The sequence below is a fragment of the Patagioenas fasciata genome, chromosome Z (assembly GCF_037038585.1).
Source record: "Patagioenas fasciata isolate bPatFas1 chromosome Z, bPatFas1.hap1, whole genome shotgun sequence".
NCBI classification, from domain to species: domain Eukaryota; kingdom Metazoa; phylum Chordata; class Aves; order Columbiformes; family Columbidae; genus Patagioenas; species Patagioenas fasciata.
The window spans coordinates 85,195,946-85,222,746 of NC_092560.1; the positions used below are offsets into that span (position 1 = coordinate 85,195,946).

At 58.0% G+C, this 26,801-nt stretch overlaps 1 protein-coding gene across 4 annotated transcripts; it reads left to right on the top strand.

Moving 5' to 3' along the window:
• The first annotated feature begins 4,660 nt into the window (after positions 1 to 4,660).
• Positions 4,661 to 26,199, top strand: LOC136115253 (one cut domain family member 2-like). Of its 4 annotated transcripts, none has more exons than XR_011736465.1 (4): positions 4,661 to 5,811; positions 8,002 to 8,112; positions 18,100 to 20,188; positions 22,337 to 26,199. XR_011736465.1 is itself a non-coding variant. In XM_071802183.1 (3 exons), the coding sequence occupies exons 1-3, from the start codon at positions 4,752 to 4,754 to the stop codon at positions 18,384 to 18,386; spliced, it is 1,458 nt and encodes a 485-aa protein (XP_071658284.1). In that variant the 5' UTR covers positions 4,661 to 4,751; the 3' UTR covers positions 18,387 to 21,568. The 4 variants fall into 4 exon arrangements, 2 of the variants coding, with proteins under 2 accessions (XP_071658284.1, XP_065717327.1); XR_011736466.1 differs by lacking the exon at positions 22,337 to 26,199 and having other exon boundaries at positions 18,100 to 19,285; positions 19,387 to 21,568; XM_071802183.1 differs by lacking the exon at positions 22,337 to 26,199 and having other exon boundaries at positions 18,100 to 21,568.
• Positions 26,200 to 26,801: the final 602 nt, after the last annotated feature.

Sequence of the window (26,801 nt, forward strand, 5' to 3'; positions counted from 1 at the left end):
GCTGTGTCTGCTCCTTCCTTATTGCTTCCCGAGCTGCTCGCTGTCGATGATAACGATGGGCCTGTGCTGCTGCAGGGGCTGCTGCCTTGGTTTTGAGCTCCCACAGCGGTTGTGTCCCCACTCTGCCCGTGTCCCCAGCCCCGCCGCATCCCCCTCGCCATGCGCGGACCCCGGGACCCCCAGCCCAGCCCCACGGGTCCCTCCACACCAGCCTCACCGTTTCCCAACACCTCCCGCAAACCAAACAAGCCGGGGCCCCGTGCTCCCAAGATAAATATTGCAAACGGGATCCAGTTTTAATCTTTAACCACGGCCCTCACCAGCCAACTGTGCCATCAGCCACACCGGGACAGCCCCGCTGCCCCTCTGCCAAAAAGTCCCAGATCGTCCAACTTGTCTTCTAAACAGCTGAAATCCTGTCTGGGAGGAAAAGCATCGCGAGGAAGGTTGGTTCTGGCTCTCATGAGCAAGACTCAGTCCCTGGGCAGCAGGCGCCGGGGCCGATGTGGTTTCAGTCCCCGGGCTGGAGCTGCCCCGTGCCCTCTGCAGAGAGAAAGGAGTTGTGAGAGCCATTTCAAAACACCGAGAGAAAACACTTGCAATGTTTGTTTAAGAGCAGGTGAAAATGATCCGTGCCGCTCCGGCCAGCTGGTGCTGTTTGAAGGGAAAGCTCCCCGGGCCGTGCCCCGTCCTGCGCCAGCGTGCACGGGGTGACCAACCCGGGGGGCCAGGAGCCCGCGGGGGGCAGGCGGGGGACAGCACATGGGCAGAGCCACCGCCTGTGCCCGCATGTGGGGGGCAGTGCTCTGTGCGCTGACATTTGTGTGTTCGTGGGTTGATTACCGTGGAGATTTTGACGTCCATTTGGCAAGACACCAGAATTAAGACACTGCCATGTGTAATATAACATAACCAAGCACAGTTTTAAAAATAAAAGGGCCAAGTCAGGCCTCATCTCCTGGATTTTGAAAATATGATTTTGTCAGAAAAAAAGAAATCAATTTCTTATCTTTCCTCTGTTAACTTAAAGAGAGCATAATGGGTGGCAATGAGGGGTGCAGCCCGGCAGTGCCCCTTCTGCACGCAGCCCCCGCTCAGCTCCCTGCCCTGGGGACCCTGCACTGTCACCACCCAGCCGGGAACCCCATCTCACCCCAGGACAGCCAAGTGCCACCCAACAGAGGAAAAGGGGGCTGAGTGCCTGCAGAGACAGCTGGAAGCAGCTGGCTCTTGGAAAGAAAGGGAGATCCATATGCAATCAAGTAAAACAGTGCAGTTTGATTTTTGTTCAAAAGTTGTACTTCACTTAAGTTATGAAATGTGCTAGAAGATCTTTGCAATCCAATGGAGCTAAAATTCAACGTATGCTTAATCCTAATTTCTAGATATCAGCTCCCGCTCTGTAAGAGAGTCCCAGTGGTTCCCAGGAGCGGCAGGAGGGGACAGAGTGAAGCACCTGAAGCAGCACGTCCTGCTGCCCGCTCACACCTGTGCGGCTCGGGTTGGGCCCGGGATGGAGCGCTTGGTCCCCAGGGACACCTTCCAGCCTCGGCTCCTCTGGGCAAAGGGAAAGGGGAAAGGAAACAGAGAGGGGAAGGAGGGAAGGCTGCTCACACATCCGCAGCGCCCGGCTCCCGTGGGGTCTGCCCACTGCAGCACCTCTGCCTCCAGCGGGCTGCACCGCCTCTCTGCTCCCCAAACCAGCTCCAACTTTGCCTTCCTTTGGGAAGGACAAAAAGCTTTCACGCATAACTTGCCCTGAACAAAGGCACCTCACGCCAGGGCTTTCTTTTTCTTCTTCCTTTCTTCTTTTCCACCACAGGCTGACAATGGCAGGGGTAGTTGGACCGGGGGGAGCGTCATTCTGTACCCACTCGGTTAGTGCTGAAAAGCAGCTTAGAAAACACCGTGAGCTCCAGAGGCACACGGGGATGGCAGCGTGGAGAGAAACGGAGCGGTAGTCTTTGGGATCCCTGTAGAAATGTGTAGGGAAACTGGATGCTGTCACACACAGTCTGTCTGTAAAGAGACTTGGGTGCCCTAGTAGCCCATGGTGTCTTACCTTGGAAGAATATAAAATACAGCCATTTTTGGAAAGGACCCACCTGCTGCATTTCTTTCTCAGGCCCACGGAATTTCTGCATGTCCCAAAGCAGAGGGACACCCAGCACCTCTCCCTGCCTGTCCCCTTGGCACGTTGCCTACCCACCCTGCTTCCCCGCAGTCCCCACCGCCCCTGCACCCCGCTCCCCATAGCCCCTGCACCCACTCCCTACAGCCCCTGCACCCCACTCACTGCTGCCCCTGCACCCTGCTCCCCGGAGCCCCCACCACCCCTGCACCCCGCTCCCTGCAGCTCCCACTGCCCCTGCACCCCGCTCCCCGGAGCCCCCACCACCCCTGCACCCCGCTCCCTGCAGCTCCCACTGCCCCTGCACCCCGCTCCCCGGAGCCCCCACCACCCCTGCACCCCGCTCCCTGCAGCTCCCACTGCCCCTGCACCCCGCTCCCCGGAGCCCCCACCACCCCTGCACCCCGCTCCCTGCAGCTCCCACTGCCCCTGCACCCCGCTCCCCGGAGCCCCCACTGCCCCTGCACCCCGCTCCCCCTTGGCCCTTTCCAGAATTTTTACTCCACGATGTCCAGCCCAGGCTGAACTCTCGCTGATCCTATCAAAAAGGTGACATGTGTGTTCCCCCCCACTTTTCCCCATTTCATTACTGGAAAGACACAGTGGGGGGTGGGACCTTTACAAACACAGAGATGGTTATTGGGGCCCGAGATAAGAGTGACATAAACACAAGTCTCTGCATTACTGATTAAAGCGGAGGTGGGGGGTGGACTCACTGGAGGGAACTGCACTGCTGGGAGCAGCTGCATGGCCCAGCATGGCCCGGTACAGCGTGGCACATCTGGCACAACCCAGCCCGGAGGGCAGGGGCCAGCGTGGCCAACACGGGTGCCCAGCAGTGGGCTGTGCGGATGGCACGAGGCCTGGCTGGTGCAGGAGGGCTCCTGCCAGGGAATCCTGTCCCCATGGGTCCCTTTGGGTCCCCCGTGCCAGCCTGCTTGGCTGCCCACCTGCCTGTTGGTGCCCTGCCTGCTCCCCTCCCTCGCTGCCTGTCCCTGCAGCCCCCGCACAGCCAACACCGCGCCATGTGCCAAGGCCACGGCCGCACTCGAGGCACCTCCGGGACCCCGCAGGCTGTTCCCCACTGCGACCGCCCCTTCCAGCACACCCCCAGGGCAGGACAGCGGGGGCTCCCCGTGCACAGCAGGGTACCCCGGGGACGAGCGCTCGGAGCCGTGAGGCGGGCACAGCGCTGAGCCAGGCTGGCTGCCAGCAACGCGCGGGGTCGGCACGGGGATGGCAGCTCCCAGCTCCGGATCGATGGTCCTGCAATCGCACGCCAGATGGTTTTGGCAAGGGCAAACAGAGAGTGGTTCTAACCCGCTGGCTGTGTTGATGGCGGTTTGGGCTGCTCGGCCTCCCGCAGCTGAGCTGTGCAGCGGCTGCCCCTTCCCTGCAGTGCTTGGGGGGCCGGGGAGCCCACCGGTCCACAGAACGGGGAGAGACGTGTGTGTGTGTGTGTGTGTGTGCATCAGTGAAGAGAATCTCGCAGTTGTGTGGAAGCAGACTGACACGGGGACACATTTATCTTGTGACCATACCAGTTTGGTCACTACTGTATGTTCATGATACATTTTTACTAAGCCGTACTTTATTTAATGCAACTAATAGCACAGATCAACACTGCGCCTTGGTTTAAAACAGCCAACAGGGAGGCAGAGAGCGTGGGTGCCGTCAGCCGGGAGGCTGCGGGGCCGGGCTGGGGGCTCTGCCCGCACCCCTCACGCCGCTCCGCCGGGTGCGGTGTCCCCGCTGCCGCCTGGGGCCGAGCCCCGAGCTCCGATCTCCCCGCGGGCGGAGGACGGTGTGGCCGGGCCCCCCGTTCGCCCTCCGGCAGCCGAGCGGGAGAAATGGGTCACGGCTCCTGGCCCCGTCGCCGCCCCCGCACAAAGGCGACAGCTGCGCCGCCGGCCCCTTGAGCCGCACCGCGGGCAGCCGGGCGGCACCGACACCGGCACCGGCACCTGCCGGGACTCGGCGCGGCCCCGGCCGGGGGAACGGGGGAGTGAGCGGCGGTGTGAACGGGAGTATGAGGGCGCTGCGGGGGCTGGAATGCGGCACCTGCGGGGACGCGAGGAGCGCAAAGGGCTGGGAGGACCGCGGCCGAGCCGCCGCCGCCGCCGCGTTGCCAGTGCCGCGGAGCCCCGGCGCGGCGCTGCGGGATGGGGTGCGCGAGGGCGCCGTCCGCCCCCGGCCCCGGCTCCCGGCCCCGCCGCCCCGCACCCGCTACAAAGCGCCGCGGCGTCTTTAAGGGCCCGTCCGCGCCGCCCCTCCCCGCCCGCCGCCGCGCCGCCATTGGCGGGCCCGCCCCGAGCCGGGGCCCGCGCGGCCGCGCCGCCTGTCAGTGGCGCAGGCCCGGCCCCGCGGGCGCGGCCAGGCGGGGCGCCCTGGACAGCTCCGGCCGCCTGCAGACGGCGGCGGCGGCGGCGAGCGGAGGACATGGCGCGGGGCCGGCGCGGGCCCGGCTGAGCCGCCGCTGCCCGCTGCTGCCCGCTGCCCGCGGGGCCGGCGGAGCGGGCGGCCCGGGGCGCTGCCCCGGCGCGGCCGCCGCCCCCATGAGTGACTGAGGAGCCGCCGCGGCGGCCGTCGATGCCTCGCCGGGGAGCCGGGTGCCTGCGCCATGAACCCCGAGATGGCGATGGAGCCGCTGGGCAGCCTGCACGGGGCGGCGGGCCATGAGCCGGAGCTGATGGGCAGCCCCAGCCCCCACCACGGCGGGCGCGGCGCCGGGCCGCTCCGGGTGCCCCCGCCGCACCAGGAGCTGGCCCCCGCCGCCGCCCGGCCGGCCATGGTGTCCAGCATGGCCTCGCTGCTGGACGGCGCCGCCGAGTACCGGCCCGAGCTCTCCATCCCGCTGCACCACGCCATGAGCATGCCCTGCGAGTCCTCGCCGCCCGGCATGGGCATGAGCAGCACCTACACCACCCTGACGCCACTCCAGCCCCTGCCGCCCATCTCCACCGTCTCCGACAAGTTCCACCACCCGCACGCCCACCCGCACGCCCACCACCACCACCAGCGCCTCTCGGGCAACGTCAGCGGCAGCTTCGCCCTCATGCGGGACGAGCGCGGGCTGCCCGCCGTCAACAACCTCTACGGGCCCTACAAGGAGATGCCGGGCATGGGGCAGAGCCTCTCGCCGCTGGGCAACGGGCTGGGCCCCCTCCACAACGCCCAGCAGGGCCTCCACGGCTACGGGCCGCCCGGCCACGACAAGATGCTGAGCCCCAACTTCGACGCCCACGCTGCCATGCTGGCCCGGGGGGAGCAGCACCTGTCCCGGGGGCTGGGGACGCCCCCCGCCATGATGCCCCACCTGAACGGCATGCACCACCCCGCGCACCCGGGCCACCCGCCGCCCCACGGGCCCGCCCTGCCCGCCGGCCGGGAGCGGCCGCCCTCCTCCTCCTCCGGCTCGCAGGTGAGCAGCTCGGGGCAGCTGGAGGAGATCAACACCAAAGAAGTGGCACAAAGGATCACGGCGGAGCTGAAGCGCTACAGCATCCCGCAGGCCATCTTCGCCCAGCGGGTGCTGTGTCGCTCTCAGGGGACCCTCTCGGACTTGCTGCGCAACCCTAAGCCTTGGAGTAAACTCAAATCTGGCCGGGAGACCTTCCGGAGGATGTGGAAGTGGCTGCAGGAGCCGGAGTTCCAGAGGATGTCGGCCCTGCGGCTGGCAGGTAGGTGCGGGCCGGCGCCCCGCGGGAGGCTGGCGGGGAGCGGAGCGCGACCCTCCGGGAGCCGAGCGCTGCCCCGGAGGTACCGGCCGCAACCGGCCCGGCGCGGGGGCCTGCCCGCTCCGCCTCGGCCGCTCTCAGCTGCCGGGCGCGGGGACGAGGGGCCAAGGGCTCGGCGCCCGCCTGTCCCCCGCCTCCCCCAGCGCCGGCACCTGCGCAGCCCGGCCCGGAGCCGGCGGGACTCGGGGGGCTCCGGGCTGGCGGAGGAGCGCTCCCTGCCGCGGGTGCCGGCCTGGAGACCCCCGCGGCCGCTGCCGGGTGGTGGGGCCGGGGCAGCTGTCCCCGGCCGGATGCTGGAGGGCGCCCTGCGCCCCTCTCGCACCGCTCCGCGCCTCCCGCACCTCTGCGCGCTCTTAGCGAGCATCGCTCGCGCCTCTCCCAACGCCCCTGGCGCCCCGGGAGAGCCTGAGCGCTCCCGGACGGGGGGACCGTGTCCCCGGAGCTGGCGAGGCGGGCGGAGCGGCTCGGGGGGCGCGGAGCGGCTCGGGGGCGCGCAGCCCCGCGGATCGGCCGCATTGTCCCGCGGAGGGCGCGCGGGCGCCCCCTGGCGCGGTCGCGGGGCGCCGCAGCCCCCATTGTTCTGCGGGTTCGGGGCGGGGGGGGCAGCGACCCCCGGCAGCGCCCGCCCCGCATTGAGCGGGGGGAGACCCGGCGAAACCCCTTCCCGTGCCGGGCGGACGCGCACCGGCAGCCGCTCGGCCCTGCTGCGGCTGCCCGGGGGCAGAGCCCCCTGCTCGGCCCGGTCCCACGGCACCGCGGGGCTCGGGGCAGCGCCTGCTGCGGAACATACGCTGTCATGTGTCCTTCTTGCCCTTCGTGGAAACCGCTCTTCTGGGGGATATGGATCCGTGGTAAACGGGCGGGCTGTGTCACGGCCAGATACGCGTGGGCAGACGGACAGACCGCGGTGCGGTGTGCCCATGTCCGGCTTGGCTCTGCTGTGGCAGCGACATGTCCATGAGCGCAGTTTAGAAACCTGGGGATGCTGGTTCTGGCGAGTCCGTAGTTCTTTTATTTCGGTTGATTTTAGCCCGGGCGGGTTGATCACCGCCCGTTGCTGATTATCAGGGGCAGGTACCGGTGGGCTCTCCCGAAGGCCCACGCTGCTGGCATACCCGGAGAGGGGGACAGGGTGGCTCTAACAGCCTCTGCAAACTCCTCCCGTCCTTCCCAGCGCCTCCTGGCTGTCCAGTTCTTCTGTATTATCAACCAAATGAAGGTCCCGAGGTTTGTCTGCAACAGGAGCATCAGAGGAACGGAAAGGTTTTGGTTTTTTCTGTTTTGCTGGAGCACACGGTGGTGTCGCCTTCTCAAACAAACGTGTATCTAGAGGGAAATCGATGCAGATAATGTTTAGAAGATTAAAAGAGCATTAATGCTGGCAACAGGAGCATAAACGTGTGGACCCAGTTTTCATTGATCTGGAACCTGAGCCGGCTCATTTCCAGTAATGCTGCTGGTGCTTTTCCTTCCCAGCACCGGTCCTGAGTGAGGGGTTCCCCACGGAGCCCTGCATATAGGGCAGAAAGTCAGAAGTCACATCTACGCATCTGCTGGGTGACCGCTTCCTGGGTGTGTAAATGCGATTTCTGAATTTCTGCTGTACACATATATATGCATATATAATTCTAGATCTCCACTTTTCCAGTTCCCTCTGAATGCCTTTGCATCCAGGAGTAAAGTTCGGAGAGACTTCAGTGGCAAAGTGGGCATGGGTTTCCTGTGGAATGGGAGCTGGAGCGGGAAAGACCTTTGCAAATTACCATTCCCTTTGGGAAATCGATTTTTGTTATTATGATTACCACGTGTGAATATGCAGCCTCATTGCCTCCGTGCTTCCTGCCTCCTCTTTACTCACCTGCTTAAATCCCTCTGAGCAAGCAAAACAAACTGCAAGTATTTGAGGTTTCTGAAAACACTAGCCTTTTGCCCCATGCTCCTCTGTTTTGTTTGGGGGTTGTTTGTTTGTTTGTTTGGGTTTTTAATCAAACGGGATGAAAATGGGCTGTCCTTTTAGGGGAATCCCCCCCTCTCCCTGTGGGAGCTGTGCCAGCGGGGTGTGCTTATTGTTTCTTAATATTATAGAAGATATATAATTCTATTCTGTTTTCTGTGCTTATTATCTCTTCTTAGGGTTCTTTAAAAGCCCCCTAAGTGCTGGACGGTGCTCGGCCGTTTCTGTGCGGGCAGGGAGGGAGCTGCGGGCAGAGCTGCGGGCGGCTCCTGGTGTGAACGAGCAGTTCGGTGCGTGCTTTGGGGGTCCAGGGTAAAACGTCGGGTTTGTCTGGCGTCCGGGTGAAGCCTCGGCCGGCTGCGGCCCCGCTGGGCGGTCCCTGGGTGTGCGAGCCCCGCTGTCCGGGTGAGTCCCCGTCCGCCGGGCCGGTGCGGGCAGCGGGCAGGTCCAGCTGCGGCTCAGGCCGAGCTCGGAGCCCGCCCGGGGTTGCTGCAAAGCGCGGGACCTCGGGGCGTTATCAGCGCATCCCCGGCGTGTGAACACGGGAGAAGGCCGCTGAAGGAGCTCCGTGCCGTGTCGCCCCGCAGGCCAGCGGGCTCGGACGGGTCCGAGGTGCCGGAGCAGGCGGCGGGGCTCTGTGTGCGGCGGTGCCGCTGTCCCGACCAGGGCAGAGCCGAGCGCTCGCTGTCCTTATCCCGTGGAAGCCGCCGAACCGCCGCAGCCGCGGTGACAGTCGCGCCGCTGTCAGTGAGCGGGACAGGGGAACAGGGGACAGCGCACGGCCGGGCCAGCCCGTACCCTGCCGGTGCCTTCCCCGGGTTTTGGGCCGACCAGCAGAACGCTCCCACCGCTGTTGGGATTTCCCCGTTGCTGAATCGCGTTATTGATGACTAACCTTTTTTTTTTTGTACCGAAACACTTATCGATGATTCATTTGTGCGAAGCAGTCGCGCTCACCTCGCCGCGTTTCTGTCCCTTAGATGGAAGCGGGTTTGGGGGTCGGCAGGACCGACCCCGCTGCTCCGTGCCCACGGTTGTGTCCCCGCCGAGCGGGGCCTGGCGGGAGGGGGGGCCTGGCCGAACCCCCGTGCCGGAGCCGCGGGAACGGCCGGGAGCGGCGGCACCGTCAGCACCACGGACAGCGGCAGCGGGAGAGCGGGGAGGGCGGGGGGGCGGGCACACGAGGACGGGGCCAGCAGGGGGCCAGCAGGGGGGCAGGCCCTGCTGCGGGCTGTCCCCAGCCGGGGGTCCATGGCAGAGGAGCGGGGGGTCCCTGTCCCACTGCTGCACTGACCCGGCCGCAGCTGTGTGCAGCTGGACTGTTGTTGTCCGTCTGCCCTCTGCCTCTTTGTGCCGTTCCTAATGTTTCTGTCTCTACATTTTGAGACTGCTTTGTTGTCTGTAGCTACAGCTGAAAATTGAGGCTTAATAACATCTGTATCAAGTGCGTTATCTATATATAAAACTATTTCTTAGTGTTGAACTAAATATACAGGTACATTAAGATTCTTTGAAAGGTGCTTAGTGGGTTGAAATATTAGTACTCCCTTCAGATATAGATTAGTGGTTATGTTTGAACAAGCCATGCGGTAAATTGTGGTGCTGGGTGATAAATTATATTTCTTATGTACCAACTTTCTGAAATAATATCCTGCCCTATCTTTTTGTTCCACATTATTTCTGAAGATGTTTCTGCCCTGCAGAAATTTGAATACCAGTTTTGTTAAGCAACCAGTTTTTATCAGTTCCTTGATTGGTTGATAAAGATAAACCTGATCACATTTGTCATTAAATGCATTTCTATCTTTTTTCTTTTCCCTTCTGCTGTTTTTGAGAAACAATTGGTCTATCAGCCTGTGTTGCTCATTCTGAGCTTTTCCAATCTGTCTTTGATGTTTCTTGATTAGAGTTTTTCCAACATCCCTTTTCCTGGTATCTCTGGGCCATCACCACTTGAACTGGAATACCCAAACTCGCATCTTCCTCTGCATTTGAAAACTGACAGAATTTATTTGTGGTGAGGAATTCATAAAGGAGAGAACATTTTTGCCAAAGGATAGTTTTCCAGTGACTGATGCAGTTTCTCCCCTCTGTCTTTCTGGAGGCATTCTGGCTCAAACTTTGCACGGCTCTGTTCTGCGTGTGGCCCGGTTGCTCAGCTCGGCGCTCCTCCCCTGTCTTACTCAGAGTCCTGTCCTAGACGTTCCTGCAGCCCAGCAGTCGCGGGTGGCTCTTTCATCCCTTCCAATTAGCGGTTCGTGGGAGGTGACGAGCGTCTCACCGCTGCCCCACCAGGTGTGCTGGGCATGGAGCAGCCTCCCTGCGCTGCCGTCAGAGGGAACGGGCTCTGCAAGGTGGGAAAGCGGGGCTGAACAGGGCTCAGGCATCGCTGTCCGGCGCTGCCCCCGTGCAGGAAGCAGCGGTGATGGGGGCTCCTCAGGCTACCTAGGCAATCTCTACCAGGGCTTACAGGTACAAAAAAATCCTCAATGACTAGCCTTAATCTCCCTTTTTGTCTTTTAAATCCTTTGCTTCTCATCTTATCCCTGCTGGACACAGCAGAAAAAACGACTCCCTTTCTTCTGATAGCAATCTGTTTGTATTTAAGACTGCTATCTTGTCTCTGGTCTTCTCTAGAAAAAGCCCCGTCATACTTTGAGGATGAATATGCAGAGAAAGCATTATGTCCAATGGGACAGGTAATACATCTCTTTTTTCCAAGGTAAAAGGTTTTGTATCCAGCTACATCAATCTTGCAGACTTTTGCATAGAAGGCTCTCTGATTTATGGAGGATTTTTGTACACAGAGATCATACAAAATAGACTAATCTCAAATGGGTTCGGTGATAAGATCAACAAGACAACTCACTGACGGCAGATAGAAATGCAATCAAAAAAGAAATGGGAGTGTTTTGGGGTTGTTTGGGGTTTTTGAGCTATAAAATCAAACTACTCCGTTGTGGAAAAAGAAAAGGGACTCAGACCACGGGTAAATGCTGCACAAAGGAATTATTAGACAAACGATAGAGGCTGGCAGTTTCCCAAAACGCAAATTGTCTCTGGGACCAAAATATCTCTAAGTAAGCAGGAAACGTATTTATGAGGAGTGGTGATTTTCCAGCAGATCTCATCTTGTCATAATGGGCATTTAGGACTGGGGGCCTGCGCCGAGGCATTAAGCTTTGGCAAGTAGCGCGCAGCCGAAGGAGACGGAGGAAGAGCACGAGGAAGTCTTCCTCGCAGAGCTGCCCACACACCTTCTTCTCCGTTTCCCGGCCGGGTGCGTGTGGTGCCCGCACCGGTGAGGACAGCGCGGGGACACGAGCGTCCTTCCTCCAGCTCCTGCTGCTCGGGACGGGCGTCAGAGCCTCGCACGCATGGGGTAGAAGCTCCCAAAGCTTCTCCCCTGCCTTTCTGGAACCTTTTGTGCCAATTTTCTCCTCAGTCATGCCCGGACCCTGCCAAGAGGCAGCGTTTCGTGTCCCCTGCCTGTGTGCCTCAGCAGAGGTGTCCGGCAGGGCACAGCCGCGCAGCCCTGGCGCTGGAGCCGGATAAGTCACCAGGGCTTTGCTCCCGTCCTCCCCTGTTCTTCAGAGTTCCACCCCATCAGCAACAGCCATTAACAGGAAATAATTGTTTCCTGCGTTCTCCCGAGAGTCAGAACTTCTGAAAACGCGCTGGCTCTGGGGGCGCACGGCAAGGACGCTGTGGGTCCGCGCTGTCCTGCAGCAGGACCTGTGGGACCCGCTCCCGGCTCTGGGTGTCAGCGTGGGGGTGTCAGTGCAACACAGCCGCGGGGGAGCCGCTGGGTGCCGTCAGCAGGAAACAAGGCGAGATATTTCACGTTCTAATCCTCTCTGACATCTCAGACTCCTGTTCAGTGCTCGCTCACCTACCCCAGCTTTAAATCCCCGTCCTCTCTGCCCTGTGTGCCCGGGGAGGTCCCGGCTGTGCCAGGGGACGTGCTGGCGCATCGCTTGCTGCTGCCGCAGGCAGAGCACACGGTGCGGGGGTCTGGCGCCAGCCGCGTGCTCTGACCAGCGGAACATAAATCCTGGTTACCCACAAGTGTTGTAATTCAGCTGGAAACTACCTGGAGATTCGAAAGGCAGAATCTTGAGAAGGAGAGGAGGCATCGATCTCCCAGGTGTTGGAAGTGCCGTGTGAAGGATGCGGCGTTTTGCTGGGGCTGGGCAGAGGTCTGGGTGCTCAGCTGCCACGGGGCTGTGCTGCTGGGGTGACACCGCTCGTCACAGCCGGGTGATGGAGTTTAAGCACTGCTGCTTCTACCGTTTCTGTCAGCCCGTGCTTCTGAAAGCAGCTGGCGCTCCAAACCAGCACCGGTGCGTTTGGGCACCGCGGCAAGGCTGGGAGGGACGGGGTCCCACGGGAGGGACGGACGGCTCGTACAACCCAGCTGTTGGAAGGAGAGCTGCTGGCCTCCTGATCAATGCCGGCACAGACATCTGTGGGAAATGGGGACCGTTCCTTTGCAGCTGCAGAAAAGCGTGTTTGTGCAGAGGTGGATGGGGGTGTCAGGGCTGCCCTGCGGAGCTGCTCCGGCGCACGCTGAGCTCGCAGGGAAGCAGCCCCCTGCTCGCCGGCCCCCTGCTCGCCGGCCCCCTGCTCGCCGGCCCCCTGCTCACCAGCCCCGCGCTCCTTCTCGCCCTGGAGTGCAATAAATTGGCCCTTTCCTATCCATTATTTATTATTCTGTATTAATGATGGAAGTACATTCCAGTGGTACTCAGAGGCCGCTGTGGCGGTCCCATGCGGAGCTGGGTGTCGCAGCGCTGCCTGGGCGGCACAGCCCCTGCCCCATGGAATTTACAGCCCCGTTTCAGCCCCCCCAGCAGATTTATTAGAGGTTTGACACAAATGGCCTGAGGCATGCTACGTGCCAGGAAGAAATAGAAAAGAACTGAGTCCCCAGACCCATCCATCTTTTCTTCTCCAACAGCTGGAGGATGCAGGACCTAGAGAGAGGGAGGCATTCCCTCCGTGACAGCACTGAGAGAGAGAAAAATCGGGTTGAGTACCATGAAAACCCATCCTGCAGGATGCAGGAGGTTGCGCTTGTTTCTTGGAGCGCTGCAGGAACCCCTGTGTCTGCAGACAGGCATCGCGGTGCCGTGAGCGTCTTGCTGCTGCGGGAGGGCTGGTTTGGGGCAGGGACCTGCGCTGGTTTGGGGACAGGGACCTGGGCTGGTTGGGGGCAGGGACCTGTGCTGGTTTGGGGCAGGGACCTGCGCTGGTTTGGGACAGGGACCTGCGCTGGTTTGGGGCAGGGACCTGCGCTGGTTTGGGGCAGGGACCTGGGCTGGTTTGGGACAGGGACCTGCGCTGGTTTGGGGCAGGGACCTGGGCTGGTTTGGGACAGGGACCTGCACTGGTTGGGGTCAGGGACCTGGGCTGGTTTGGGACAGGGACCTGCGCTGGTTTGGGGCAGGGACCTGGGCTGGTTTGGGACAGGGACCTGTGCTGGTTTGGGGCAGGGACCTGGGCTGGTTTGGGGCAGGGACCTGGGCTGGTTTGGGACAGGGACCTGCGCTGGTTGGGGTCAGGGACCTGGGCTGGTTTGGGACAGGGACCTGCGCTGGTTGGGGTCAGGGACCTGGGCTGGTTTGGGGCAGGGACCTGCGCTGGTTGGGGACAGGGACCTGGGCTGGTTTGGGACAGGGACCTGCGCTGGTTGGGGTCAGGGACCTGTGCTGGTTTGGGGCAGGGACCTGGGCTGGTTTGGGGCAGGGACCTGGGCTGGTTTGGGACAGGGACCTGCGCTGGTTGGGGACAGGGACCTGGGCTGGTTTGGGACAGGGACCTGCGCTGGTTGGGGTCAGGGACCTGGGCTGGTTTGGGGCAGGGACCTGGGCTGGTTTGGGACAGGGACCTGCGCTGGTTGGGGTCAGGGACCTGGGCTGGTTTGGGGCAGGGACCTGGGCTGGTTTGGGGCAGGGACCTGCGCTGGTACGATGGGAGAGCAGCGCTGACCCTGTGCTGCAGTTCTGGAGCACAGGCAGGCTCTGGCGCTGGGGCGGCCGCGGCCGTTCCGTGTGCCGGCAGAGGGACCGGCGGTGACGGCGCGGTGGCTGCGCACCCAACAATGTGGTTATTTGCATCTTCATTCAAATTGTTTCTTGTTACATAATGATTTTGTACACAGCGGAGTACTTAACCTAATTTGTATTGATCTCGGTTGCTTTCATTTGTGCATACTTAATTCAGAGAGGTAATCAAATTGATTTTTAAGGCCTTGTTTTTAAGAGATTGTAGTAACACAGATATACAAGGGGTTGCTTTAAGTGAATCACAGCGAAAGAAAAACATTTTAAACCTTTGGAAAACGTTTTGATGGTCATTTCATTGTGTTCAGTATTACTAGCATAATTAAATTTCCTTCACATTGAGTTCTCTCCGAAATCAAATTGACGAACGTTTTTTAGTTCCATCAGACAGATAACTGGGTTTAGTTGACTTTGTGCTACACCCGTATGAAACCACATACGAGAGATCAATATTCATGGCTTATCCTCACGAACGATGGAGGGAAATTATTCACCGCTGGATTAAGGGAATGTTTTCTCTGCTTGGCTCCTTCTTGAGTCCCGCTGTTTGTTTCATAGGTCCAAAGGCACTTTTACCACTAGGGTGAAAACACCACAAAGCCGGTGCCTATCTGTTAGTGAACCTGAGAAGCTGCAAGATGCTCCATCGCTGCTTTTTTCCCCCAGAAAAAAAAAAAGCAAATTAACTATTAGTAGAAATATTCAATTTAATGATACTTGGCCACAAAAAAAACTTGGCTGGACTGCGAAGCGTGTGGAGTTGAAAGGAAGGCGGGTCGAGCGTGTCCTGGCGCCCGGCAGCACACGCTGAGCCCGGGGTGCAGAGTGGATGGAGCCTCTTCCCCATGGGCTGAGGCAGCACCGTGCCTGTTTCTGAGCTCTTTCTGTGTTGTTTCTGTGTGAAGTGTCTGTAGTCCAGAGTAGAAGGGAAGACTGCATTTTTTTCCACAGTCATGGCTGTCAATTCTTGCCAGTTGTCCATTGTATTCCATAGAAAGTGTTCAGCATTACTGGCAGTTAATAAATCAAATTGCTCTTAGGATCAAGATGGCCGCTTCCCTCCCTGCGCCGTTAAGGCGTTTCTGTTTCTGTAGGCAGGTTTCCTGGGTAAGAACTTGATTTTATTAGAGTGCTCGCTCCATTTTTCTCTTCTGATAAATGCATGTCAAGGAACAACATTTGCCTTGGTGGTGCCTTTTCAAGAGCAAACCTAACAGTTCAAGGAAAGTATTTACTGAATGCATCGAAAAGCACATACCTTTGCATTATTTATTATAAGATACCAATAACTGTAAAACGCAGCATATCTCTGCACATAAATTAGTGATGTTAGGAAACGCTAGAACCTTCGCGGTGTCCCGGAACCGATTAGAAGCTGCAGCGCAGCCGCTCATCTCGTCCCCAGCACGGGTCCGGCCGCCTGCGTTCGCGGCGCGGTGTCGCGTCCCCAAATGCAGTCCCAGCCTGGCCCTGCTCCTGACCCGCGGGGAGAGGGGACCCAGGGAGCTCAGGATCAGCCACTCCACCAAGGCATTTCCCACAGAAACACCGGGCGATGCCATCGGGGCGGTGCCTTCAGGGGGATGCCTTCAGGGGGATGCCATCAGGGGGATGCCATCAGGGGGATGCCTTCAGGGGGATGCCTTCAGGGGGATGCTGTGGGGGGGGATGCCGTCGGGGTGATGCCATCGGGGCGGTGCTGCCGGGGCGATGCCACCGGGGCAATGCTGTCCGGACGATGCCATCGGGGCGATGCTGTCAGGGCGGTGCTGTCCAACCAATGCCGTTGGGGTGATGCTGTCAGGGTGATGCCATCAGGGTGATGCTGTACAGGCAATGTCGTTGGGGCAATGCCATCAGGGCAATGTCATCGGGGCGATGCTCTCTGGACGATGCCATCGGAGTGATGCTGTTGGAGCGGTGCTGTCGGGGTGATGCCGTGGGGGCGATGCTGTACAGGCAATGCCATTGGGGCGATGCCGTCGGGGTGGTGCTGTCCGGGCGATGCTGTCGGGGTGATGCCATCGGGGCGATGCTGTACAGGCGATGCTGTCCAGGCGATGCCGTTGGGGCGATGCCATCGGGGCGATGCTGTCCAGGCGATGCCGTTGGGGCGATGCCGTTGGGGCGATGCCATCGGGGCGATGCTGTCCAGGCGATGCCGTTGGGGCGATGCTGTCCAGGCGATGCCATTGGGGCGATGCCGTTGGGGCGATGCTGTCCAGGCGATGCTGTTGGGGCGATGCTGTCCAGGCGATGCCATTGGGGCGATGCCGTTGGGGCGATGCCGTTGGGGCGATGCCATTGGGGCGATGCTGTACAGGAGATGCCGTTGGGGCGATGCCATTGGGGCGATGCTGTACAGGAAATGCCGTTGGGGCGATGCCACCGGGGCGATGCTGTCCAGACGACGCCATCGGGGCGATGCTGTCCCGGCACACACCCCTGGCACGCATGCGGTCCTGCCCACAGGTTAATTACACACATTTCCACACTCTGAGTTGTGCTTTCTTTCGCCAGGTTCTCATTTCCCATTCTAGACCTGCAGAATTATTTAATAGGGCTACTTAAAAACCTCTCCACTTATCAATTCGCTCTACTTATTTTGTCCCAGCACATTACCCAACCATGTCAACATATGGATTTTTTTATCTTTCTGCCCTGTGTAGACAGCCTTATCAGGCTATTTTTAAATCTGGGTGTGCTACGGTAGCGGTATTGGTTTCAGCACTTGATGTTCTCTGTGTGCTAATAAATACAGCTCGGCTATTAACGCTGATTATTTTTAGGATCCATTAGCACGGCTTGGCGCAGCGATGCCGGCACTGCTGCCCGCCCGGCCTGGGCTCTGACGGGCGGTTCTGGTCGTGTGTCCGTGTGTCCGTGTGTCCGAGCCCATCCCTCCCAAACCCTCGTGGCCCGTGGGCTGCAGCGAGCCTGGCCTAGCTGAGCCTGGCCTGGGAAAGCACAGGGTCAGGCTTTAGGGCGATAAGGAGGATCTGAGGAGGAAGGGGAGATTTCATCTCAGATGAAAGACATTCACCTGTCTTAAAAGAGATTTGCAATCCAGGGTATTTTAGAGTATTTTTTCCTCTGGGAAGCAGCTGCAGAATTCCTGCTGTAAACCCAAATGCTGATAAATTCAAGTATATGGGGCCCAGGGTTCTCGATGGCTTGGTCGGCTTTGCACCTTGCCGTGCCATGGCCGGAGGGGCATCAAAGAAAGGCTGTCTTTCCCCAAATAGTGCGGGCAGAAGGTTTATTCGAAGTGCATGAGCAGCAGTTTCCAGCTGTGTTTCCGCCGTGCTCGGCTGTCCTGTCCGTCACCCGGGGTGGAGTTCTGGTGAAAAAATAGCAATGTGGAGTTGTTGTGTGCTACAGCACAGGAGAACTTGCTGTGAAGAATTAATCTTTGTCTTAGCTACTGCAGGGGGAAAAAGGGATGTGCTTTGCTTCTGTCCTGGAGCCTGACATCAGATAAGCTGAATTTTTAATCCTAGCGCTGCTGTGACAGACAAGCAAAGCATTGGAAAATCTCAGTGTCCTACAGTGCCCAGAAACAGCAGTGGATTTGTGGGCTGTGTGTGGGAGCGCTCCGAGTGCCTGGAGCTCGGTGCTGCTCCTCGGTGCTGGCTCCTTGCTCCTCGGTGCTGGCTCCTTGCTCCTCGGTGCTGGCTCCTTGGTGCTGCTCCTTGGTGTTTGCTCCTCGGTGTTTGCTCCCCGCTGTTTGCTCCTCGGTGCTGCTCCGCAGTGCTGGCTCCTTTGTGCTCAGTGCTGCTCCTCGGTGCTACTCCTTGGTGTTTGCTCCTCGGTGCTGCTCCCCAGTGCTGGCTCCTTGGTGCTCGGTGCTGCTCCTTCGTGCTGCTCCTTGGTGTTTGATCCCTGCTGTTTGCTCCTCGGTGCTGCTCCCCAGTGCTGACTCCTTGGTGCTCGGTGCTGCTCCTTGGTGTTGCTCCGCAGTGCTGTGGGGGGGTCACAGCTGGTGTCCAGTGGGCTCCGTGGGGTCTGCAGGGTCTGTGGGCAGCACACGCATCCTGACGCTCTCTTTCTCTCTCTCCCTTCCCTTCCCTTCCCTTCCCTTCCCTTCCCTTCCCTTCCCTTCCCTTCCCTTCCCTTCCCTTCCCTTCCCTTCCCTTCCCTTCCCTTCCCTTCCCTTCCCTTCCCTTCCCTTCCCTTCCCTTCCCTTCCCTTCCCTTCCCTTCCCTTCCCCAGCCTGCAAACGCAAAGAGCAAGAGCCGAACAAAGAGCGGAACAACTCGCAGAAGAAATCGCGCCTGGTTTTCACGGACCTCCAGCGCAGAACGCTTTTCGCCATCTTCAAGGAGAACAAGCGTCCCTCCAAAGAAATGCAGATCACCATCTCCCAGCAGCTGGGCCTGGAGCTCACCACCGTCAGCAACTTCTTCATGAACGCCCGCCGGCGCAGCCTGGAGAAGTGGCAGGACGACCTGAGCTCCGGGGGCTCCTCCTCGGCCCCCAGCACCTGCACCAAAGCCTGACGGGGCGGCCGGCACAGCGCGGTGTGGCACGGCACGGTGCCATGCAGTGTGGCACAGCGCGGTGTGGCACGGCACGGTGCCATGCAGTGTGGCACAGCGCGGTGTGGCACGGCACAGTGCCATGCAGTGTGGCACAGCGCAGTGTGGCACAGCATGGCACCATGCGGTGTGGCACAGCGTGGCGTGGCACAGTGCGGTGTGGCGTGGCACAGCACGGCACGGCGTGGTGGAGAGAGCGGCTGCGCGGCGGGTCCCTGCACCGGTGACTTAAAGCACAATCCTCCTGGACAGCAAGCCCAGCCCAGCTGTGACAGGGGACACCTGCACGGCTCCCGGGCACTCTCAGCGGGCGCAAGTGGAAAATTAACCTCTTTCTATACAATACTATGCTCAGGACAGGTCTGAAATGTCGGGAGTCGGTGAGGCAAGCTTCTCCTGACCCAAAGAGCCCGGCCGGCGGGGGGGCCGCTGCACGGCCACGCGAGAACAGAGCACAAAGTCTGACACGTAGACGCTAAAGAACCCAAGAACCCACATTGAAAACTCAGGCATGGTTTTGTTAAAGGTTTTACACAAAAGGCCAAGTTTGTTTATTTTTTTCAGTTTGTTTAATTTAGTCAGCGAGTACAGTTTGATCTGGGGTCAGAAACCTTGGGGTCACTGGAGCCCAGAGCACCAAGCACAAGGGCAGCAGCGGAGCCGTCGGTGGCACGGGCCTGGCGCGGGCGGGGGCGCCTGTGGCACGCCAGCCCCAGCGCAGCTGCGGTTTGTCACGAGCTCTGTGTCTGCACCCACGCGGGCGCGCACTCAGGAGGCCGGTTTAACTGCCACGGCACACGGAGCAAACAACCTTTGGAGAGATTAGTTTAGGTCATTAACGTGGCCTTTTAAGTTACCAGGTATCCAGTTTCTTCTCAGCAATGTCCTTATTACTGAAGCTTATTTAGCGTTCAGTGCATTTTTGTTCTTTTTGATTTTGGTTTTTTTTGGTATTTTATAGTACTTTCAAGCAGGAAAAACCCAGAAACAAGCCCTACAGATGCTAGTGACCATTTCAGATGTGCCGCAGGTGACTTCAGTCCGCCATGCAGCCCTATGGCATCCCTCAGTTCCTTCAGTGGCCCCAGCCTGCGGGAGCTCAGCACACCAAAGAGACAGGATTTCTGCAAGCCAAAGATGTTTATAACTCGCCATTCTCTGCTGGTCGCCGGTGCGGGTCTGGCGATGGGCGGCCCCGCGAGCCCCGCGCTCCCCCCGCGGCTGCGACGCGGCGCCCGTCGGTGCCACCGGTGCGGCCGCGGCCCCCCCGCGTCCCGGCAGCGAGCCGAGCGCCGCCGCGGCCCTACAGACACTTGAGACTTTTTATATGTACTGCTTAATCGAAACCAAAGAAACGATTTCTGCACCTACTTCTTCTGCAACAAACTGTTCCATTTAAAAATGAAATGAAACTAAATAAATAGTGAAAACCAAACCAAGGAAGCGCGTCAGGAAGCAAACGAGTAACACACTGTGTTTTGACAGGCGTCTCGGACAGTTTAGGAAGCAGACCTCAAAGAAAGGGTTGGAAAGAACGAGAACAAAGCAAAGCCAGGACGATTGCTGCTTCGTTTGACAACTCGGTCATCCTAACGTTGAAGATTGTCTTTAATTTGTGCCTATGCAGTTTTTTCAAAAGAACAAGGAACAGAGCAACCAAAACCTCAACAGCTACAATACCAAAGATGAGGATTCTCATTGTGTCGGTTCATTCTCTCCTCTTGCACGACTAAGCGTGTGTAGCGCCGTTGATCTGTGTACAGGTAACCACTTCTGTTTCTTTGCGCAACCACGAGGGTGGGTCCACTGATGTTTTTCCTCTTTCTGCCTCACACGGGATCTCCCCGAGAGCTGCACGGGCTCCAAGTGCGAGGTGTCGGGATGCTCGGCGGGCGCGTGTCCTCTCTCCAGAGCCGCGCAGGAAGACCTGTGGGCTGCGGGTGACTTCTTGTGTCAGGTAGCGCCGGCCTCCCGTATGTCTGGAGCTTTGAACGCCCGTCCTTCTGTACGTGAAATGGGTTGAGTGACCTGCACCCTTCCTTCTGCTCCCCAGGGATAAAACCTGCAGTGTGTGTACCGACCTGTGTCACTGTGAGCGCTGACACCCGGTCCCCGCGCTCAGACCCGCCCGGGCGCAGCGACAGGGCCCCGTGGTGCGCGGGGGTCGCTCTGACGTGTTAGACGCCTTGTGTTGGTTGATCCAAGCTGTGACCATCCAAGTCACGATGATCCAAGTCGTGACACGTAGACCCAGGCCCAAATTTATCTTCAGAGCTGGAGCGCGGTGGAGCCGTTCTGCTTCCATCTCGACCTTTAACTGAGGGCTTCTTTTTAACTGCTTTGCAGAATTGCTGCAGTCACTTTCCAATGCTTAAAGAAAATCAAAAAGCCTTGTCTGCTCGGGACAGGGAAGGTTTTGGAAAAGCAAATTGGGGATCCTGGCGGCGAGGCTGACAGCACACGCCTGCCCTGGGCCGCAGAGCACCCTTCCACAGAGACCTCCGGGCAGGTCTGTGCGACCCGAAAATGCTCCAAAGCAAGCCCGTGGTCAGACCCGGAACAAAGCTGCCAGGAAGCGCTCAGCTCTGTGCTGGTGCGCGCCAGCACCTGTGTTTGGGAAGGGCTTTTCCATCTGAAAACACCGCTGCATGTTTTATCCCTGCCTCTCACGGCCCCGTGTCGTGTCTTCCCTGTCCCTGTCAGCTCGTCGGGTTCTGCGTGGCAGCTCTCGGCAGAGCGGTGTCCGTAGCATATACTGTGCGTAGATGTATTTGTATGTACGGTATGAGCAGAATACCTGCTGTATTCTGCCCATACTAAAAAACTCAAATAGATATGTTACGTTTATATCGTTTATATACCATATATTTATGAATCTATAGAGCCGTGTAACGTACCCCGTTCCTTTTATTTACTCTGCTACCAAAGACTGTACCGGCAGCGTCCCAGCGTCTCCTGCAGCGTGTGCTTGGGGTCGCCACCCCGGGCACAGCCGGGATGGGTCCGGCTCTGGGGACGCCCGGGGCCCCGTGCAGCCCCGCGGGAGCAGCGCGGGCGCTCTGGGCTGGGAAAGCTCTGTTCTGGGTGCCCGACCTGCAGCCGAACCCAAAGAGGCGGAAAGGGCCGAACCGGCGAGCGCGGCGGGAGGGGCCGGGCCCGCACCGCTCGAGCCGCTCGGGCACCAGCAGGGGCTCTCGCTCGTCGCTGCACGCACGCGGTTCAGACGTGGGCAAGCTTGGCATTCGGCCTCCTTCATACTTACTAAGGGGATTTTTATTGTTTGAACTTTTTAAAAGGCAAAGCTTAAAGCGGTTTCATTTTGTTTTCCAGACACCTGTGGGTTTTAACCCAACATATTATCTATCAGTGATGTCATTTATTTAATTTAGTCTTAGAGCAGGTCCTGAAATCTGTTCAGTCTACATCCCACTGACTTTCATTTTAGCTTTCGAATTCAATGGGAGTTCTGCCTGAGTACAGACTGAAGGATCAGGCTCCAGTGTTAGTTGTTTGTAACTAATTCAATAATTTATTAATTCATTTGGAATTAATTTAGCTTATTTATCCGTTTAACTGTTGTAGCACATCAGAGACGTGAAGCCTGTGTTAGTCAGTGTTGCTCCGCAGGGCAGCCAGCTTCTCTGGCGGACGGGAGAACGATCACGAGTTACATCAAACTCGAGTCCAGTTTGAATTTCTTATTTTAATTAAGTTTAATTGTTTAAATTATTTAAGTTAATCTCTTCCCATTGATGAGAGAGGCGTACCTTTATTATGGCACGTGAAGCCGTCATAATATAACTTATTTATTTAACTTATTCATCATAATCCAAGGATGCTCTTGTATAGTTTTTAGTTTTATTTAGAATTACCTTTAAAGCACTGAAGCTGATTTTCTGTCGGAACAACAGAGTGAATTTGAGGACAAGCAATGAGTGTTCAACCCAGAACTGTGCGCTCAGGAACAACAGGAAAAGAGGCGCTGGGGTACTTTGCCTGAACTTCGTGGCTTCTTGAAACTTCAGCTGGGAAAAAATGATGCATACGAAGCAAAAAGCGAGAAACCCTTCCAGGACACGAGCTGCTTCCGAGAATGAACTGCGTGTAAAAAAAAGGGAAAAAAAAGGAAAAAAAGAAAAAACCTTTGTATTTCTAGTGAGAACCAAAGAGGCTACCTCACTGACCTTCCCATTGCTGATTTTAATCGTCTCGATGATACCAAAGATACCAAAGATTGCTTTCTCTGTGCGGTCTGCATCTTGCTTGTGCTCGTTTCCAGTCCCGTCCTGTCCCAGACAGACCCTGAGACACCCACCGTGGAGCCACCAGTCCCGGTGACATTCACCCCGTGTCCCCTCTGCCAGTCCTGGTGACATTCACCCCCTGTCCCCTTTGCCAGTCCTGGTGACATTCTGTGTCCCCTCTGCCAGTCCTGGTGACATTCACCCCCTGTCCCCTTTGCCAGTCCTGGTGACATTCACCCCGTGTCCCTCTGCCAGTCCTGGTGACATTCTGTGTCCCCTCTGCCAGTCCTGGTGACATTCACCCCGTGTCCCTCTGCCAGTCCCGGTGACGTTCCGTGTCCCCTCTCGCGTCCCTCCCCACACAGACCCGATGGAGCGTTTGTGTCGAGCGGGGCCGCTCGGGCCCCCAGCCGCTCCCCCAGTGTTTTGGTGGTGTTTGCAATGACAGTTTTCATTCAAACATCAGCTACTTGTCTTTCTCAAGTCGGCGATGAAACAAAGCAACATTGGGCTCCGTTAGTGTCGCGTTCCTTAGCGATGACTCAAAAGTTGGTTGTTTGTCTTGGGGAGCTAGTGGTGCCCTGCAGCGTTTGTGTCCTTTAGCCCCCGTTATCCCGTTTATCCTCCTGAACCCCCCGGTCACCCCTGCTGCCCCTCCTGCGCCTTCCCAGGCCTGGCCCACCCTGAGCTCAGCTCTTCTTCAGTCCCGCGGCAGAACACGCAGCGCGGCTCTGGGCAGCTGTGAAACAGGGAAAGAAAAGCCCGGTTCAGGTTTCAGGCGCGTGCTTGGGGCTGAGCCGAGAAGCTGGTTTAGAAAGCCTGCGACACCTGCATGTGACGCCGCCTCGGGCAGGTGAGCCCAGCCCGGGGACGGGACGTGGGATGACGGGCCCGTCCCCGAGAACAGCGGCACCAGCAGCTCCACGCAAACGCTCCGCTGCGGTCAACGCTGCCTTTTCGTTTCTATTTCTCCTTGGGTTTAAGTCTGTATTGGAAAAGATAGGGACTTGACAAGTGTGCTTTTTATACCTAGATATATATATTCCTTCACTAAGAAGCTATAAGAATTCTCAGGATGCCTTCTGGGCGTGGAGGAGACGGCGTGTCCCCGCGGGGAGCCGTGTCCCCCGCTGGCAGCTCCCGCGGCCCCATCTGCGACACCGCCACGGGACGAGTGCCTTGCTTGAACCAAAGCAGCGACTTTGCCAGTCTACACCTCTCTGTGCTTTTTATTGATTCTTCCTGTGAATACCTCAGCCTCACCTGGGCCGCCGGGCCGCACCGGTGGCGTTTTGTACTGTGGTGCTTTGCAACGCAGCCCTGCAAGGCACAGAACTCCTGATATACCAAAGGTTCTTCTCCTCCGCCTCCTCCTCCTCCTCCTCCTCCTCCTCCTCCTCCTCCTCCTCCTCATCTGCTCTTCCTCTCCTCTCTCCTTCTTCCCTTTCTCCTTGGTTCCAAAGCTTTAATATAAAACTGGGCATGTTGGCAACGCAGACCGTGCAATCCCTTACCGAATTTTCTCAGATATACCTCATAGAGAATAGTTGTTTAGAGTAATGTTATTATAGCGTATGTAATAAATTATTCACTGTTTCTTTTTGGTAACTGTGATTTAAAAGAAATAAAAAGCTTTATACGTTTTAGGTTGTGCTTTTGTAATAGATGGAAAAGGTGCGCTTAAAGATGTACGTCAGTCTTTCTTCCCGCTGGGACTTTTGTTTAGTAAGGATTGGGGAAAAGTTGCAGAATGAGCCCAAAGTTTACAGTTTCCTATTTTGCTGAAGAAACAATCTGTGTTCATTTGCTCTGTTGGAAAAAAAGGAAAAAAGAAGAAAAAAAAAAGAAAAAAGTATTATTTTCTACATTTGTGCTACTTGGTCTGAACAGCTAATTGTTCTGTGTGACGGTGTAGTATTATAATTAGCAACTGCCAGTCAGCGCTACCATTTGTATGCATGAGGCAAAACCTTGGCAGTGTGATGCATCGTGGTTCTTAATGGCAACGTCTGTTTTTGGGTTTGAGAGCAGGCCTTTTGGTTCGGTGGCCTCTGTTCGTGCATGAGCCTGTTGCCGGTCAGCAGCCGCGGCGCGCGGTTCCGCCTCCCGCGGGCCCGTCCCCGTAGGAGCTGGGGTTCAGATCGGGTCTCGTCTCCCCGTGTTTCAACACAGACTCAGATTGGATTCCAGTTAAATTGAACTGTGGTTTAGGAGAAGCCCGGCCCCGCCGATCGGGTCCTGCTCGGTCCCTGCACGCACGGAGCCAACTCTGTGTTCTCTGCCAGCGCGGGACCTGCTTTGGCTTTATGGCAGCGCCGGGGCCAGGCGGATTAACGTGCTTTGTGCCCCTTTCGTTTGTCCCTGTGTCACTGAGCCCCAGTTTACAGCACTGCAAATGGTCTTTTACCCCTGGGCCCAGGTTCTGCCGAGGCCCTGAGCGCACCGGCCACAGAGCCAAACCAACCGCTGAACACGCGCGGTGGGGACGGCGGCGCCGGAGCCGCAGGCTGCTGACCTGGCATCTGAGGCAACGTCGGTAGTGGTTATATTGTCTGTCATTAAGGGTATATTAGAGATGTGCTTTCATTAGTGCAAAGAACATGTTTTATTTGGCCTTATACAGTAGATTGTGAAAATGAAAGCTTTGTAATATAGTCTGTTTATTTTTGTTTCTTATTTATCTGCCAAAGACCATAACGGATACGAGGATTTTAAATAGTTTGGGTTTTTTTGTAAGACAGTTAATGATTGTAATAGTGTTTAATCTTCCAGAAAGCTTTATATGTTCTTCCGCAATAAGCAGACTCAGTATTGTTTCGGAAGCCTCACTGGGCGAGCAGAGCCCGGTGGTGACACCATGGTGACACCGACACGTGGTGGTGGTGACACGGACACGTGGTGGTGGTGACACTGACACGCGGTGGTGGTGACACTGACACGTGGTGGTGGTGACACTGACACGCGGTGGTGGTGACACCGACACACGGTGATGGTGACACGGACACGTAGTGGTGGTGACACTGACACGCGGTGGTGGTGACACCGACACACGGTGGTGGTGACAGTGACACGTGGTGTTGGTGACACGGACACGCGGTGGTGGTGACAGTGACACGTGGTGTTGGTGACACCCACGCCTCTCAGCCCGAAGGCCACGCGGGCGCGTGAGACGGTGGCAATGCCGGTCACTGCTGTGGCCAGCAGTAGATGGTCCAGCTTGCTAAAATTTGCCAAGGTACTTGTATTATGAAATTTAAGGTATATTTTATTATGTCATTTTATGTCATTTTTTAACTCTGTGGAAGGTGATATGTTGAACCGCGTGTAAGCTGAGTTTTTCAGACAAATAAAGTAGCTAAAGAGTGAATGTTATTTTATCATTAAAGGGTTTTTACTCAATGATTTGTGCCAATAGATGTCCTTTATCTTAATGACGAGTATTACATTGCTTTCAGATTTTTATTTATAGCTATTGATGTAAACCCCCCCCACATATTATTTGCCAAAATTCAATAAAGGAGGAAAACAACGCTTCTGCTTCCTTGTGCGATGAAAAGTTGCTGGTTTCTTTTCCAGGTGCCTTTCTGGGGCCCTGTGGCTCGGCATGGGCCAGGGCGACGGGACCTGCACTCGGAGCGCCGTGTCCCCCGGGCCAGCGCCGTGTCCCCTGGGCCAACACCGTGTCCCCCCCGCCAGCACCATGTCCCCCCAGCCAGCCCCGTGTCCCCTGGGCCAACACCATGTCCCCTGGGCCAGCGCCGTGTCCCCTGGGCCAGCACCATGTCCCCCCGGCCAGCGCCGTGTCCCCTGGGCCAACACCATGTCCCCTGGGCCAGCGCCGTGTCCCCGAGGCCAGCACCGTGTCCGCCAGGCCAGCACCGTGTCCCCCCGGCCAGCACCGTGTCCCCGAGGCCAGCACCGTGTCCCCCAGGCCAGCACCATGTCCCCCCGGCCAGCACCGTGTCCCCGAGGCCAGCACCGTGTCCCCCAGGCCAGCACCATGTCCCCCCGGCCAGCACCGTGTCCCCGAGGCCAGCACCGTGTCCCCCAGGCCAGCACCGTGTCCCCGAGGCCAGCACCATGTCCCCCAGGTCAGCACCGTGTCCCCGAGGCCAGCACTGTGTCCCCCAGG